Source organism: Strix aluco, chromosome 3, assembly GCF_031877795.1.
Source record: "Strix aluco isolate bStrAlu1 chromosome 3, bStrAlu1.hap1, whole genome shotgun sequence".
Classification (NCBI taxonomy): Eukaryota; Metazoa; Chordata; class Aves; order Strigiformes; family Strigidae; genus Strix; species Strix aluco.
In genome coordinates this window covers 130,336,981-130,352,401 of record NC_133933.1, presented here as the reverse complement: position 1 = coordinate 130,352,401, position 15,421 = coordinate 130,336,981, and the positions used below count along the sequence as shown (strand labels likewise).

At 51.3% G+C, this 15,421-nt stretch overlaps 1 protein-coding gene across 6 annotated transcripts in view; it reads right to left on the bottom strand.

Annotated features, from left to right (window-relative positions):
* The window catches only part of KIF13B (kinesin family member 13B), a 142,587-nt gene extending 127,743 nt beyond the window's left edge, over positions 1-14,844 (bottom strand). For 2 of the 6 annotated variants that reach the window (XM_074820283.1, XM_074820286.1), the window contains exon 1: positions 2,824-2,965. In XM_074820283.1, coding sequence (XP_074676384.1) covers positions 2,824-2,878 — 55 coding nt within the window. In that variant the 5' untranslated portion in view covers positions 2,879-2,965. Of the gene's footprint in view, positions 1-2,823; positions 2,966-14,694 lie in introns of those variants that run through there. The other 4 variants (XM_074820284.1, XM_074820288.1, XM_074820287.1 and 1 more) reach the window with 4 other exon arrangements.
* Positions 14,845-15,421: the final 577 nt, after the last annotated feature.

The window sequence follows — 15,421 nt, the reverse complement described above, 5'->3', positions numbered from 1 at the left end:
AACCTATTATACTTTTATGAGCTGTATAAATTAGTAATAGTTAAACATACCACTTTTATTAACCTAATAAACCCTTGCCTTAAGAAATTCATAATTCAAACGCTAAAGACAACCACCACCACCACAAGTAAACACTGAGAATATTTCAAAGCTTAAATTTCAACAGTTGTAACCCTCTGACAGGTTTGCAATTTTAAGCCCTTCGGTGCCGAGAGAAGGAGAGAACATTACTTGTGATCCTGAAGAAAACAAATACTTGCTTCAGGTCCAAAGCCCCAGAACTTCATACAAATACTGCTTAGAACAAAGTGCATATTCGAGCTTCCAAGAAAGCTGCCTCTTGCCTCAAAGCCTCTTAAAAAAAGCAATGCCACAGAAGTCTTACAAGTGGATGACTCTTCAGAAAATCAGTTATACAAATTCTTAAATTTTAACATTAAGTAGGTAAGAAAAATACTAGGCTTCATATCATTGTTTCTATAAATTCTAGGAGCATCAGAAATACTGCATGGAGGTATCAATTGTTTAGAACTGACCACAACATCTGGACTGTGACAAATAATCCAGTAAAAAAAAAAAATAAAAAAAAATCAGTTCCAGGACGTTTTGTTTCAGGGAGAAAAAGACATTGATCTTTTAGGCTAGACTTGCATGGATTTAGGTATCACTCACAAAGAGGATGCTTTAATAGCTGCAAAGTGGTTCTCACAGAGAAGAGGTACAGTCCTACATGCCAAGAGCGTGGGGTTCAGGTCCTCCTTCTCTCTGATGAACAGCAAGGACTCAAAAGTCCTTCACTCCTGGATGAGCCTCGTAACAACCAGGCTACAGTCATCCTCTCTAGTCCATAATATTTTTAAGTTTATACAGAATAAAATAGCTCTGATAACAAGATGCACTCTCCCATTCTCCCAGATTCATGCAGCTCAGTGTCAGGATATTCCCCAGCAAGGCAGCAGCTTCAAATAGATGTACTGCTCTAAATCTATCATTTTCCATCATTTTTTCCCCTTTACTTCCACCACTTCTTCCCCACATATATTTTCTGCAGAACTCAGTCCCTAACTGGAAACAGCTTGACGGCTGCTACACGTGCAAAACTCAGGGCTGAGCATATGCAGAATATACACCAGGAGGAAGAGGTGCATTATTCATCCTTGGAGATTCAAAACTTGACTGAACGAGGCCCTGTGCAACCTTACCTAATGTGACCTGCTCTGAGCAGCAAGTTGCACTAGAGATCTCCAGAGGTCCCTTCCAACCAGAATTATTGTATAATTCCAGGGGTAAAGAGCACTACACAGTCAGAAGATGTCTGGGTCACAGCCAAGGAAATGACCTATGACAGGAAAGGGACATGAGCAAGAAGAAAGCCCATGTCTATCGCTGAAACAAGGCACCATCTTACAGCTCCTTCCCCTCCCAGCTCCCACCAGCTCCTTCACACTGTCACTCAGTCTCCAAAATGCAGACTTTGGTCAAAACATCCTCGACTGCCCTGACCCACCAGACTGTAAAGACATCAACTCCATCTCCTCTGTTTCGGATGTGAGACTTGAGACATACGAACTCAGTTTGACATTCCCCTGCTTTTATTTTAGAAGGTATGGAAATACTGTATTCAATACTTTAACTTTTGTTTTTCTTTCTTATTTATTGAAGGAATTAAAGAGTTATTTTGTTTCAGATCATGTAGAAGATAAAGGGCTTCCCCCCCCCCTTCCTTTTTGCTTCAGCTAATAAACTGACTTCACTTGATTCCCTTTCCCCAAAAGGAATTATTGGCATACTTCTGTGAGAATCTGGGGGAAAAAGGCACCCTACATGTTTCTTGGATTTTTGCCTTCTTCACCTTGCCATTCCTTGGCTGAAGTTGCCTTTTCATACTTCCCTCCTCATCATCTAGAGCAAGTTTTTCTAATTAAGACAAGTAATAAACATTTAAACAGATGCCCAGACCACGGTCTGATTAACATAACCCTTAGGCAAGTTTCGTTGAGGAAAAAAACCAAAACACCAACCCAGCAACAACAACAAAATCTTCTCTCGTGTCAATTCAGCTTCCTCTTCCATGTTTTCTTGTTTGTTTTCGTTTCTTTTGTCCCTATAGTGCTTCTGTCATCTGGTTAACTCTGTCCCACTCAATCACCCGGGAGTAAGAAGAGGGGCTACAGAGCTCAGGGCTGAATTAGCACAGCAAAAAACACTGAAGGAGAGGCATTTTCCCCCAAACCCCCATAAAGCAGGAAGAAGGAAAAGCTCTCCCAGAAGGGAACAGGGGACAGCCCGGCTGTAAAGCAGGTGCAAGAGGTGTGGAGAGAGGTGTACCCCGGGGAGGAGGAGGCTAAAAAACCCCCATAAGGGAGAGTTTAGGAAAAGGTGTCAGGAGCGGGGAGTGCAGACGGCTGCTTCGGGAGAGCAGCTCGCTTCGCCCCCACACCCACCTGGACCTACACAAGCGTGTGGAACGAATCTCTAATAACTAAATATATTGATTTGTATTCGTTATAAATTCATTATTTATAAATTACTTCATATTATTATAACAAATCTAGATACCCCCGCGCGGGTCCCCCTACAGACACGGCCCCGCGGCGGGGCCCCCCCTCCCCAGACACCCCCTCGCAGGCCCACCCGCCCCTACAGCCCCCCCTGGGGACAGGCACCCCCCGGCCTCCCGCCCCGCTCTGCCCCTCAGGCCCGCTCCCCTCACACACCCCCCGCCAGCGCCAGCGCCGGGGACGGGAGAGGAGAGGAGAGGAGAGGAGCGGGCCGGGGGGGCGCTGAGGGAGGGAAGGAGGGAGGGAGGTGGGAAGGTCTCACCTCGCCGGTTCATGGGGCGGACGCGCACCGCCACCTTTACTTTGGAGTCCCCCATCGCGCCGCTTCAACCTCCCCGGCTCCCTCGTCCCGCCGCCGCTTCCGCCTACGGAGGGACAGCCGGCGGCGCGGGGAGGAGCGCGGAGAGGGGCGGGGGGGGGCAGACTGGGGGCGGTGGGAGGGAGGGAGGGAGGGAGGGAGGGAGGGAGGGACGGAGGCCCCGGGCGTGCCCAAGGCCCTGCCGGACTACAGCTCCCAGCGTGCACCGCGGCTCGCCGGGAGCGGCGGGGGCGTCCGCGTGGCGCGCTGCACGCTGGGAGTTGTAGTCCTGCCGGCGGCCCCACCGCCTGGCGGGGCAGCATTGCATGCCGGGATGTGTAGTCCTCCAGGAGAGAGGCGCTTAGGGCAAGGGGGCGCGCCCCGAATGGCCTCGGGGGGTTGTGTGGGACTGCCGGGGTGGGCTCAGGGTCACCCCAGCTCCTGCCCCTCACTGCCGGAAGCGGGGGGCTGCGGGGGAACCCCCTTGCCCCTCGCTGGCCCCCTCCCTGCCTCTGTGTCCTCGTGCCCTTTTGGGGGAAGACTGCCAGATTTCGTGCCAAGCAGACAGCAGCAGCGCCGCTGGGACCAAACCCCTCACCTCAGCGCAAGGTTTACTCTGGGAGCAGCAAAGCAAGACGGCATCGATCTGCTGGTCTGTGGGGTTTCTGTCCGTTAGAAATCACGTCCCACTGAGCGTTATGAACCGTAACCCAACATAAGGACCGTGGGTTTAGATGAGCACTGGGCCTGGCTTCACAGAGCAACCTCTGAAACTCCATCAACACGCTGTTATTAACGGGCCTGTTGCGATTTGCTTAGTGAAAGTGGCTTGCTAATAGAGCTCAACACTAATAATCTCAGACAGTTTGAACAATATTACACTTTATCCCCATTAGACGACTTAACTGCTCAACCACAGCTACTGATCGCAAAGACCGAGAAGGAAACTGTAATGCAAAGAGGCAAAAAAGAAAAAAAACCTCATTTAAATGGTCACGGTTGAAAACCCTTGCAGCTGCTATTTTAGTTCAAAACAAGGATTCTCTCTGTGTTATTTTGAAAGGCCAGATTTCAGCAAGAACAGGAAAAAACCCAAACTCAAAGTTGTAATCCTTTGGGCCTTCATTATTGAATGAAGTTTTATGACAGAAAAAAATAAATAACACATCTCCAAGTGGTTTTGAGATAAAATTTCAGAAGGTAGCACTTTTTGCCCAGGAGAATTGCACTCAATATCCATCATTTCATGCCTGCCTGACCTGAAGAATATCTTGTCAAGGCAGAGAGAAAACTAACGTTAAATTGGTATTTAAGTAACACTGGGATTAACATCCATGTTCTTAAGAGCATCCCAAGTGAGCGTGAAGGTTAAGGAGATGGCTTGAAGTTAAAAAAAAATAAAATGAAATAACAGCAGGTCAGATCAAGCAGGATGGCAAAAGCTTGGAACAAAAATCGAATTTTTGTCTGTAGGAGCAGAAAGCATCAGCTCCTCAGCACGCCGCACTCACGGCTCAGCCCTGCACCCCGTGCTTTGGAGGGTTTCTTGTTGGGAGAGGGGACGACCTGCTTTCAGCCTGCACAGTTGGTTCTTGCACTTGTGAACTTGAGGATCCAATTACAGGATGAAACCGGGCTTTGAACTTCTTGTGGTATTTTCCAGCTGGGGCCTCAGCAAACCGCACCAACGTTTTCTGAAACCGAGTGCTTCGCAATGAAGATAAATATAATCACCGCTTTGCAGCTGGGCACGATGAGCAGCAAGTGGAGGGTGGTTTGGGTTTTTGTTGAGTCACCTGGAATCTGATTTAAATAAATGGGATGAAACCTGCCAGATGTGCATACTGCTGGGGATAGCAGGTGTCACCCAAATCCAGTCCTTCCTCCTGCATCTTCTCCTCCGGTATGAGTTATCATTGGCCTCTCTGTTATATGGAAAATCAAACAGTAAGTCTTTTGGGGAAAGGACTGCATACCACCTTTTTATTTATTAGAAAGAGGTGCCAGCGTGTTTTTAAGTGCTGTGTACATGGACAATAGCAACCGCAAGCATACAATTCTTGCAAGCTTTGCTCCAGTTTTCTACTCAGAATGAAGGATTTATTTTAAAATCTGGAAAAACCCCCTTTCAGCCTTCCTTCTGTTCTAATTGCCAAAGAGAAACCAGATTTGCATATAATCATTGCTACGTTCTGTGAACTTCTTCAAAGACGGAGACATCCTTAGAGCCCAAAGAACCGTCCTCAGCTTCGGCGTCGAGTTTTATTGGGGCTCTGGGCAGGCGCGTGGGAGCAATAACTTCTCGTGGCTCTCTGCGGTCCTGCCTCTAGATGCTTCCTTTTTGCAAGCCCCTGCCTCCTGCAATGAATTACAGTAATGCAACTTATCTTGCACTGGCACAAGCTACCTCGGTGTAATTACCCCACTGTGAATTCCTCGACAAGCCCTTTCCCTGGCTCAGTGTTTCACAATCTGTGGGAAGCATCTCCCTGGAGGGGCACAGCTTGGAGGGAGGATATTGTTTCCATTCACAGCACTGGAACATGCTAATTATGCTGGGAGGAAAGGGGTGGGGGTGGCAGCTTTCACTTGGGAGGGACAGGCTGGGCAAATAGTTTGCGAAACGCCAACTTAACCCCATCTTGTAGGGAATTGTCTCCAGCTCTTTTCCCCCTTCCTAGTTACTGTAATGAGGGGCTGACTTCCCAGATTAGCTCTGGCTATTTAAATGCTAATTTAATTAACAAAACATCCTTTGGGGGGAGGCATTACTTGTCCCTCCCATTCATTTACCGAGTTTCTGAATGCAACACTATTTTCATCAGGTTGAGGAGCTACAGTTATTGCTATACCCACCTGGTCATAGCAGGGATTAAAGCAGTGAGGTGGAGGAGAGAAAGAGGTCCTTCGGCTCTTTTTTTTATACTCAACTAAACTGGATTGATTTCGTTTAGAAGTAACAGAGTCAAAACGATTTCATGTGTCCCACGTAAGTGCAATGCCTGGGGTGTGCGTACCACAAGGCTGCAGTGGAAGAAGTTGGCTTTTGTTTGTCTAGATGAAGGTAGGAATGGTTTCGATCTCAGATCTTCTAGATAGGTTTGTATCTCAGAGTAAACCAGAAAACATGACAGTCTTTTGGATGTCTTCTTCCAAACCAATAAAAGTAACAAATCAAGTGTATTTTAAATCCATTTTTTTCCATTCATCAGACTGCGTATCAAAAGAGACGCATCAATTATGAATTTCCTGTAGACCTAGTTTCTGCCCATAAATCATTCAGGTGTTGGAAAACTAAAACAGAGGATCTTACCAGTGTTTAGTTAGTTGTATGCAAACTCTTAAGTGTCACTGGGGTCCACTTTTTGCAAGAAGCTGAGCACCAGCGGGGACAGTCCCAGTCAGAGACTGGGAGGCATTCAGGGCATCCAGCAGCTCCTTAGCATCTTCAGTGACTGGGTCCTCAGCATGAAAGTAGTTGGTGAAGCAATTTCAAAAATAAGACCTGTTGCTGCTGTGCATTTTTCACAGACTGTTGTTTTGTCCAGTCCCTGGGGTAATGAGTTTTATTATGATATACGAATTTTGTCTCCCAGTTTATCTTGCTTTTCAGTCTGGAGATACAAATATATAAATGTAGTAAAAATGTATAGTTACTTATAGGCAAAAACGGAAGACAAGTTTGTTATAAATTTCTTTCAACTAGAATCGAGAAAGAAATCACCAAGGGAAATTGATATTAAGAACAGGTCGAGAAATCCGGATAAAACAGAAAATCAATTTCTCCAAATTAGTTGTGTCAAAATTCTGCTTGTTATCAAATTTTTGTATGTGTTTTTTTTTTTTTTTTTTAAAAAGGAATTGCTGAAATTTCTCATGCAACATTTCATACAAACATACAGATTCAGGAGACTCACATCAATTTTAGCAAAGCACTTTCTGTGCTCTATTACTTTAATAGGAACTTTCTAAAATTGACAGATTGATTGTTTCCAAGCTCATTCATAACTGAATTTTACTGATCCTGGGATGGACTTCTAAAGGTATTTGAGTGTGGGCTCCTGCCCTCGCTGTAAACAGTATCCCCAAGCAAATAAATGACCTCTTGGTCTTCTTGCAATACTAGATTATAACAGAGTAAAGCCTGAAACAAACTTTTTGGAGACAGCCCTCACTTTTAAAAAGTTATTCCAAAGTCCTGGTCATAAATTTCATGGCATTATAGGCCATAATACTCTTTCCTATATTACCCAGAAGGAATCCCAAATCGATAGCCAGGCCCTGATCTCTCCATAAATCCCATACGTGCCCCGTTTATGGCAGCGAACGCTTCAGCTGGGGGCACTTCTCCTGTACAGGGGGATTTCAATACAAAATCATACCTCTGCCAGCAACGCAGGGCCAGGTAATAGTAGCAATTTCTGTGCTGATAGGATGAGGTCCCTGATGAGAATTTTCTCATCTTATTGACTAAAAATGTTTATTATTCTTATCAGCTATTCAGTTTGCCGATACAGTGTGATTCAAAGCAGCTGGTTTTACCAGCTGTGTTGCATTTTATGTGAGCGGTTCTTTCCTCAGGTAAAGATTCGACATCGGATTTCGTTTGTTTGAAAATAAAATAGATTTTCTGTCTTTGGAGAAAATGGAGAATCTCTAGAGAACTCGAAAAACACAAAACTAGCAGGAGAGTATGTTTAGTGGTTGCTAGACAAGCTTGTAGTCCTATAAAAGCAAAAATCCCAACACAACAGCAATTACTGATACTCTGAAGAATGAATATTTTGAGAGTGGTGTAATGTTTGCAGCATTTCTCTCCTAGTACTTCTGAGATACATGACCGGTGAGAGCTGAACTGCCTTGACTTCAAAGGTTGGAATATGTTATAGCTTCATCTGCTGAATCATGTTGTTCTTGCTCCACTTCTGAGGAGGATATGCCTGCAAATGCCACATCTTTTTGCTTTTCTGTCCATCCACACCTTCCCTATTCTTCACCTTCCCTCTCTCCAGAAGGTGTACAGCTTCAGGGCCTGTCCTGGTGATCCAGACACCACCAGACACTGGCCGAGCGCCTAATCCAAACCCAGATCTAAATTTTCCAGCTGCATTTACACTAATAATAAAAATTTAATGTGTCTTGCCTATGTTTAGCAAATAGCACCGCAGGCTAAAATGCCAGCTCCAGATACCCCCAGATTTAATGAGTTGGTGATTTGATGTTGAAACCTGGGAAATTGTGATAAATGGAGATGCTGCTGTCACCGCTGGGAGCTGTAGAATTTATTGATGAAATAGAATTTTAACAGCGACCAAAAATTCTTTTCTGACTCTATAGACAAGAGTGACACCCGGTGGCTAAGGAGCAAAATAAAATCAGGTCTAATGATCGTATTCCCCTTTCCTGTCCTTATTTACTGATTTTCTCCTGCTGCTTTTAAAGAGCGAGCTGGGGACAGGGAGGTACTTCTACCCCCTCGCAGCATGAGCACCCATCTCCTGGTGGCACCCATTCCCCTGGACCAGCTCCTTTGGGGTGAAACTGGGAGAGCAAAGGGATGCCGGCAACCCTCCCGTGGCTCCTAAAACACTGCAGCCCAGTGTGGAGGCACAGATGTAGTCCTGGCACCCTGGATTTGGGCAGAGGATTTCCACTGATCCTGCCGCAACCCTTCGGTGGCCCTTCCCAGGGTTTGTGTAAGCTCAGGGCTTGCACTCATTAGGACATGAGATGAGATTTCTTTTAACCATGTTTCGTCTAAAATGGCAACAAACTCATTAGCACGGGTCATCAGAAAGAGGTAGATACTTGGGGGGGGCTCCTTTTTGCTTTGTCCCTACTAGGTATTGCTTATCACACACTAAAGATTATGTGACAAAAACAATGAAACAGCATTTCTGACTACTGCTGTGGATGTAACCCTAATGCCTTCAGCTAAGTGATTATTGATGGGTCTTATGAATGGTTCACTACCTTGAGGAAAGTGTTAAAAAAATGAAGTAGTAATCTTTGGTGAAGAGCTAAAAATGTACTTGATTTGGACTTACTAAAAATGAAAATGGTAATGTCCAGGTGACAACATCACTCACTGAGCTGTGGCTTTAATAAATGCCAAGTGTTGGCAGTGTGCTGCTAAAAGCTGGTGCCATGGGCCTCCGCTGGAAACGTGCCCATGGAACAAACCAACCAGTCTGGCTCCTAAATCAGGTGAGGTGCAGGTCAGCCTTGACAGCAGCTGCTCCCTAAGGTACCTATCCCATAGCTCGGAGTGTTTTATGGAGGGGGCTCAGGCTGAGGTCTGGCTCTGCTTACTGGGAAAATGAAGCCAGGCTCTGATACTGGGACCTTGCTGCTGATTCTGCTTCCAGATCTCTGCTTCACTGCTGTGGGTGATACCTGCGTTTAGGAGCTTGCTGATGTTGTTTCTAATTGAAAATGCGGAGCAGGGGAGGATTGTTGGAGGGACAGATCGATGTACTCTGGTCCCTCGCTCATGGATGGCTGCAAAAGTAAGAAAACACAACAATATATTCTCTTAAGATTTGGGAACGTCTGTCCTGAGTGAGAATAGCTGGGATGGGAAGAAGCATCATTTTTGTGACAAGAAGTTTTCTGAGTTTTCACAAAAGCAAAGAACCACGTTATTACATGCAAAGAGCATGAAGGAGAGGTGGTTGCACAGTACAAGGCCATCACAACCAGAGAAGCAAGGAGCAGTGCAGAGCTGCCAGAAGGACCAAACCACCTCTTCCACCACCCCTCAGCTCCAAGGCCTGTCTCTTTGCAGAGATATCCCCCTCGCACAGAGGTGCATCGGACAGCATATGGCATTTTGCTTGCCTGGAGGTGATGTCTCTTAAGAGGCTCTTCTGTAGTCAGCTTCACAGCTACACCGCTGCTCCTAATCATCAAATATTGGATCAAAAAATTGCATCTGGGAGAGGGGCTCCAGAATGAAAATGTCGTGCAATCATAGAATGGTTTGGGTTGAAAGGGACCTTAAAGATCATCTAGTTCCACTCCCCTTCCACGTGCAGGGACACCTTCCACTAGCCCAGGTTGCCCAAAGCCCCGTCCAACCTGGCCTTGAACCCTTCCAGGGAGGGGGCAGCCACAGCTTCTCTGGGCAACCTGTGCCAGGGCCTCACCACCCTCACAGGGAAGAATTTCTTCCTTAGATCTCATCTAAATCTCTCCTCTTTTGGTTTCAAACTGATGCCCCTTGATACAGACCCTATTAAAAAGTCTGTCCTCATCTTTCTTATAACCCCACTTCAAGTACTGAAAGGCCACAATAAGGTCTCCCTGGAGCCTCCTCTTCTCCGGGCTGAACAACCCCAAGCCTTTCTTCAGGGGAGAGGTGCTCCAGCCCTCTGATCATTTTTGTGGCCTCCTCTGGCCCTGCTCGAGCAGGTCTGTGCCCTTCTGATGTTGGTGCTCCCAGAGCTGGACCCAGCACTGCAGGGGGGTCTCACCAGAGCGGAGCAGAGGGGGAGAATCCCCCGCCTCGCCCTGCTGCCCACACTGCTCTTCCACAGCCCAGGGCACGGTTGGCTTCCTGGGCTGGGAGTGCACATTCCTGGGTCATGTCCAGCTTTGCATCCACCAGTGCCCATTCTCCGCAGGGCTGCTCTCAATCCACTCGTCACCCAGCCTGTATTGTTCTTGGGGATTGCCCTGACCCAGCTGATGGACCTTGCACTTGACCTTGTTGAACTTCACGAGGTTCACACGGTCCCACCTCTCCAGCCTGTCCAGGTCCCTCTGGATGGCACATCCCTTCCCTCCAGCGTGTCACCGCACCACACAGCTTGGGGTCACCTGTAGCGGCCAAAAAAAACAGTCAAAGGGTTCTTCTTTCTTTCTGCAGGGCAGAGGCATTTTATTTTCTTTAATCTCTCTTTTTCTTCATACAATAATACATACTTATACAATAATACATGCTTATGCTCTTATTCAAGCTGTTACTTCATAATAAGCAAATCAGCAACTAGACAGCCATCAACACTCTCTCCCATCAGACAGTTCCGTACTTTTCCACAGCTCAGCGTTGCAGCTCTCTGTTGTTTTACCCTGCCACCTTAGCACAGCCTGGCAGTTTCTTATCCCTCTTCCAAGGCCTGTTTCTCCTCAAAGCCTTGCTCCTTCTCCAGGCCTGCGCAGAGCTCACCGGCCAATGTCGATTTGCCTCTTAAATTGAATCTCCCACAGCTACGCAGAGCTGACACTGCCACAGTCACCCACAAACCTACTGAGGGTACCTCAATCCCACTGTCCATGTCATTGGTGAAGATATTAAGTGGTATTGGTACCAGTATGAAGCCTTGGGGGACACCACTCCTTACTGGTTTCCACTTGGACATGGAGCCCTGCACTGCAACTCTTCTTTTAACTCTTGGCTTAACCCTTTCCCTCCCCGGCAAGAGCGGCCAAAGCTCTTGGGGGCGGGACAGAACACAGGGAGCCCCAACATTCCGTCCCTGGCAACGCTCAAACACCAACGGCCAGACCTGCGCCCACTGCACTGACCATGGCCCTGCCGGCCCTGGGGCACCCACCGTGCGGCCCCCAGGCCCCTCCGATGCCCCGGCTCCTGCAGCCTTTCCTCTTCCCCAACACTTTCTCTGCCGCAGGTAAGGACTGACCCCGACCCCGAGGGCCCAGGGACGCACTTTGGGGAAACATTGCACCTCTCCCTCCTCCATCTCAGGCCCCCCGGGCCACCTCCCCTCCCCTCCCCTCCCAGCTTGGCATTGCCGTGGCACCCCCAGCCTTTGCTCGGGCCTCTCTTTCGGGACCAACCTGCCCAGTAAACAACATTTACAAACAATTTCCCATTTCTCCCCTTCCCCTCCCTGTGGTGCAAACCCATCCCCCTGGCACAGCAGCTCACCCCGCAGGGATCGTCCCTGCCACCAGCTCCCCACTCAGCCGGCGCAGAGCGGGGGGATGTCCATGCTCGGGGCCGGCTCCGCGGGTGCCCCAGGAGACTCCCACAGGCCCCCACCCCAGCCCATCTCCCTCTCGCCCGTGCAGGTCTGCAAATGGCTGCGGGCAGCAGCTCCTTCAACCCCCGGGTCTTCCGCTCGAAGCGGACGAGCGCCGGCCTGCCTCCGGCCACCAACTTCGCCACCGGCCACGGCGTGGCTTCTCCGCCAGGCGCTGCCCTCTGGGGACCCCCGGGCTGCGGCTCCCCCAGGCCTGGGCACAACAACGGGCGCCCCGGGACCAAGCGCAGCTGCTCGACCCAACAGCCCTCAAGAGAGAGCAACGGCCCCAGCCCCTCCAGTGCTGCCACCGTCCCTCCGCAGCTGCCACCACCTCGAGGGACAGCACACACAGCACGGCCTCTCCAGCACAGACAACCCCTGCCAGCACCCCTGGGCAGCGGCAGCCCCCCAGGCAACCATGTGGCCATGGACCAGGGCACCTCCCCATGCGGTCTGGACATCTCCCTGGCCACCGATGTCCCCATGGAGGAGGACACTGGCCAGGGACTGGACACCTCCCTGGCCACCAACATCCCCATGGAGGAGGACACTGGCCAGGGTCTCGACATCTCCCTGGCCACCGATGTCCCCATGGAGTAGAACTCCTTGCCAGTGCATGACATCTCCCTGGCAAGTGATGTCCCCATGGAGGACGTCACCCTCCCGGGTGAGGACATCTCCCCCAGCCCCTCCTCTGCCCTCCATGTCCAAGCCACCAGGGACCCTGTGGGGATTCCAGCCGGCGACACTGTGCTGCCAGGGGGTGCTGCTGCAAGAGGCCAGGAAGCGCCTGGATTGCTCCCTGGGGACAGTGGGGACCGGCCAGCACCATCCCAGCAGTGTCCCAAAGCCCAGGGACACTGGGGCATCAGGGTTGAGGCCTGAGGAGCCACGGCAGGATGCAGGGACACTCCTGCCACCACCCCAGGGAGGGTGCTGGAGAAGCGCGGGAAGCAGCAGGAGAATGGCTCGTGGTGGCAAGCGCAAGGCCCCTGTAACCAGTGCTGGGACAGGAGGGAGGGATTAGGCTGTTGTAGGGATTGGGGGGTTCTGGGGAGGGCAGGAGGGGGGGTTCTGATCATCTTCTACCTTTTTCATAATTGTTTTGTTCTTTGTTTTTCATTAAAAGCCTTTTATCCACACCCTCTCTGTGCCTGCGTGGGATGGGGGGGAGCGCAAGGGGCAGCAGCAAATGGCGCCCAAGAGCTGCAAAAGCATTGCTGAGCCCCAGAACGGACCCACCAAGCCCCGAAGGGCACCGAGCCGTCCCCAGGGCTGAGGCAGCACCAGCGCTGCAGGCAATCGCTGAGGGGGACTCCCCTGTCCCTTCCCCAGGGCAAGCAGCCCTTTGGCGGGGCACCCAGGACAGGTGGCTCTGCGCAGGACTCACGGACACGGCCCCGCGCAGAAAGCAGCTCTGAGCCCCGCAACCCTGGGCGCCACCCTCCCACCCCGGGGCTTTCGCGGGCTGCTCCACCTGCTCCCAGCCACCCCACCCTGTCCCCAGGCACGGAAATCAGGAATGGACCTCTTCACACCAGTGCAGCACGAAGAAGCAGGCATTCTCTTTATTACCCGCTGGATGCACGGGGGATTGCTCCCCCTAACCTGAATCCTGAAACACAGAGGCACACTCTTTAGAGACAATAAAAAACCCGAATATTTATACACTTCATGAGAAGTACCCGCTTATTTGCAGGGAACCCAATGCATGTGTTAAACGCCTGCTCATTTTCTCTTCAGACAATCCCCCTCCTGGGGTAGGATGTTCCCCTCCTACCAGTCTTTTTAGGGTTACCCAGACATGCACTGTTCATACAAAGCTGGAGTAACTCACTCCCTCATCTCCTGGATCCTTCTTTGGATCACCACACTCTCCAATCAGTGACTGACTTACCCTGTCACTGTTCTATTGACAAGTTTAGAATGAGCAGAGGAGAAAATTCCCTGGAGACATGGATGTGCTCAGGGCTTTGCCAGGCGCAGCCAGCCTTCACTGCCTCAAACGATCCCAGAGATCTCGGGGCACATCAAACAGCTCACTGTCCGTGCTCCAAGGGCTCCAGCACTGCCAGGCTGGGGGCAAACAATGAACTGTCAGGATTCCAAAAAGGAGGGGCAGCCCTCGGGCTCACCAGCAGCTTAGTGGGATCTTTTCCCACTGCCTTCCACGCGAGCTCCTCTACTTTTGCCTTTGCACATCCCTTTCGCCAGTGGTTTTCCACTGCTTGGCTGGGCGGGAAATGGTCATCCCTCGCTCCTACCCCCCACGAGTCCTCTGAGGTCCCGCTGATGGTCTGCACATACCGCAGAGCAGTACTTGGATGGAGGAGGAGGAGTACTTGGGGGAAAGCACGCCAAAAAGCCCCCCGAAAACAGCGCGAGTTTAGGAAAAGGTGTCAGGAGCGGGGAGTGCAGACGGCTGCTTCAGGAGAGCAGCTCGCTTCGCCCCCACACCCACCTGGACCTACACAAGCGTGTGGAACGAATCTCTAATAACTAAATATATCGATTTGTATTCGTTATAAATTCATTATTTATAAATTACTTCATATTATTATAACAAATCTAGATACCCCCGCGCGGGTCCCCCTACAGACACGGCCCCGCGGCGGGGCCCCCCCTCCCCAGACACCCCCTCGCAGGCCCACCCGCCCCTACAGCCCCCCCTGGGGACAGGCACCCCCCGGCCTCCCGCCCCGCTCTGCCCCTCAGGCCCGCTCCCCTCACACACCCCCCGCCAGCGCCAGCGCCGGGGACGGGAGAGGAGAGGAGAGGAGAGGAGAGGAGCGGGCCGGGGGGGCGCTGAGGGAGGGAGGGAGGTGGGAAGGCGGGAAGGTCTCACCTCGCCGGTTCATGGGGCGGACGCGCACCGCCACCTTCACTTTGGAGTCCCCCATCGCGCCGCTCCAACCTCCCCGGCTCCCTCGTCCCGCCGCCGCTTCCGCCTACGGAGGGATAGGCGGCGGCGCGGGGAGGAGCGCGGAGAGGGGCGGGGGGGACAGACCGGGGGCGGCGGGAGGGAGGGAGGGAGCGAGAGAGCGAGGGCGGGAGGGAGGCAGGGAGGCCCCGGGCGTGCCCAAGGCCCTGCCGGACTACAGCTCCCAGCGTGCATCGCGACTCGCCGGGAGAGTCGGCGGCGTTCGCGTGGCGCGGTGCACGCTGGGAGTTGTAGTCCTGCCGGCGGCCCCACTGCCTGGCGGGGCAGCATTGCATGCCGGGATGTGTAGTCCTCCAGGAGAGAGGCGCTTAGGGCAAGGGGGCGCGCCCCGAATGGCCTCGGGGGGTTGTGTGGGACTGCCGGGGTGGGCTCAGGGTCACCCCAGCTCCTGCCCCTCACTGCCGGAAGCGGGGGGCTGCGGGGGAACCCCGTCGCCCCTCGCTGGCCCCCTCCCTGCCTCTGTGTCCTCGTGCGCTTTTGGGGGAAGACCGCCATGGGCTGTGCCATGCCCTTGGGGGACACCACTCCTTACTGGTTTCCACTTGGACATGGAGCCCTGCACTGGAACTCTTCTTTTAACTCTTGGCTTAACCCTTTCCCTCCCCGGCAAGAGCGGCCAAAGCTCTTGGTG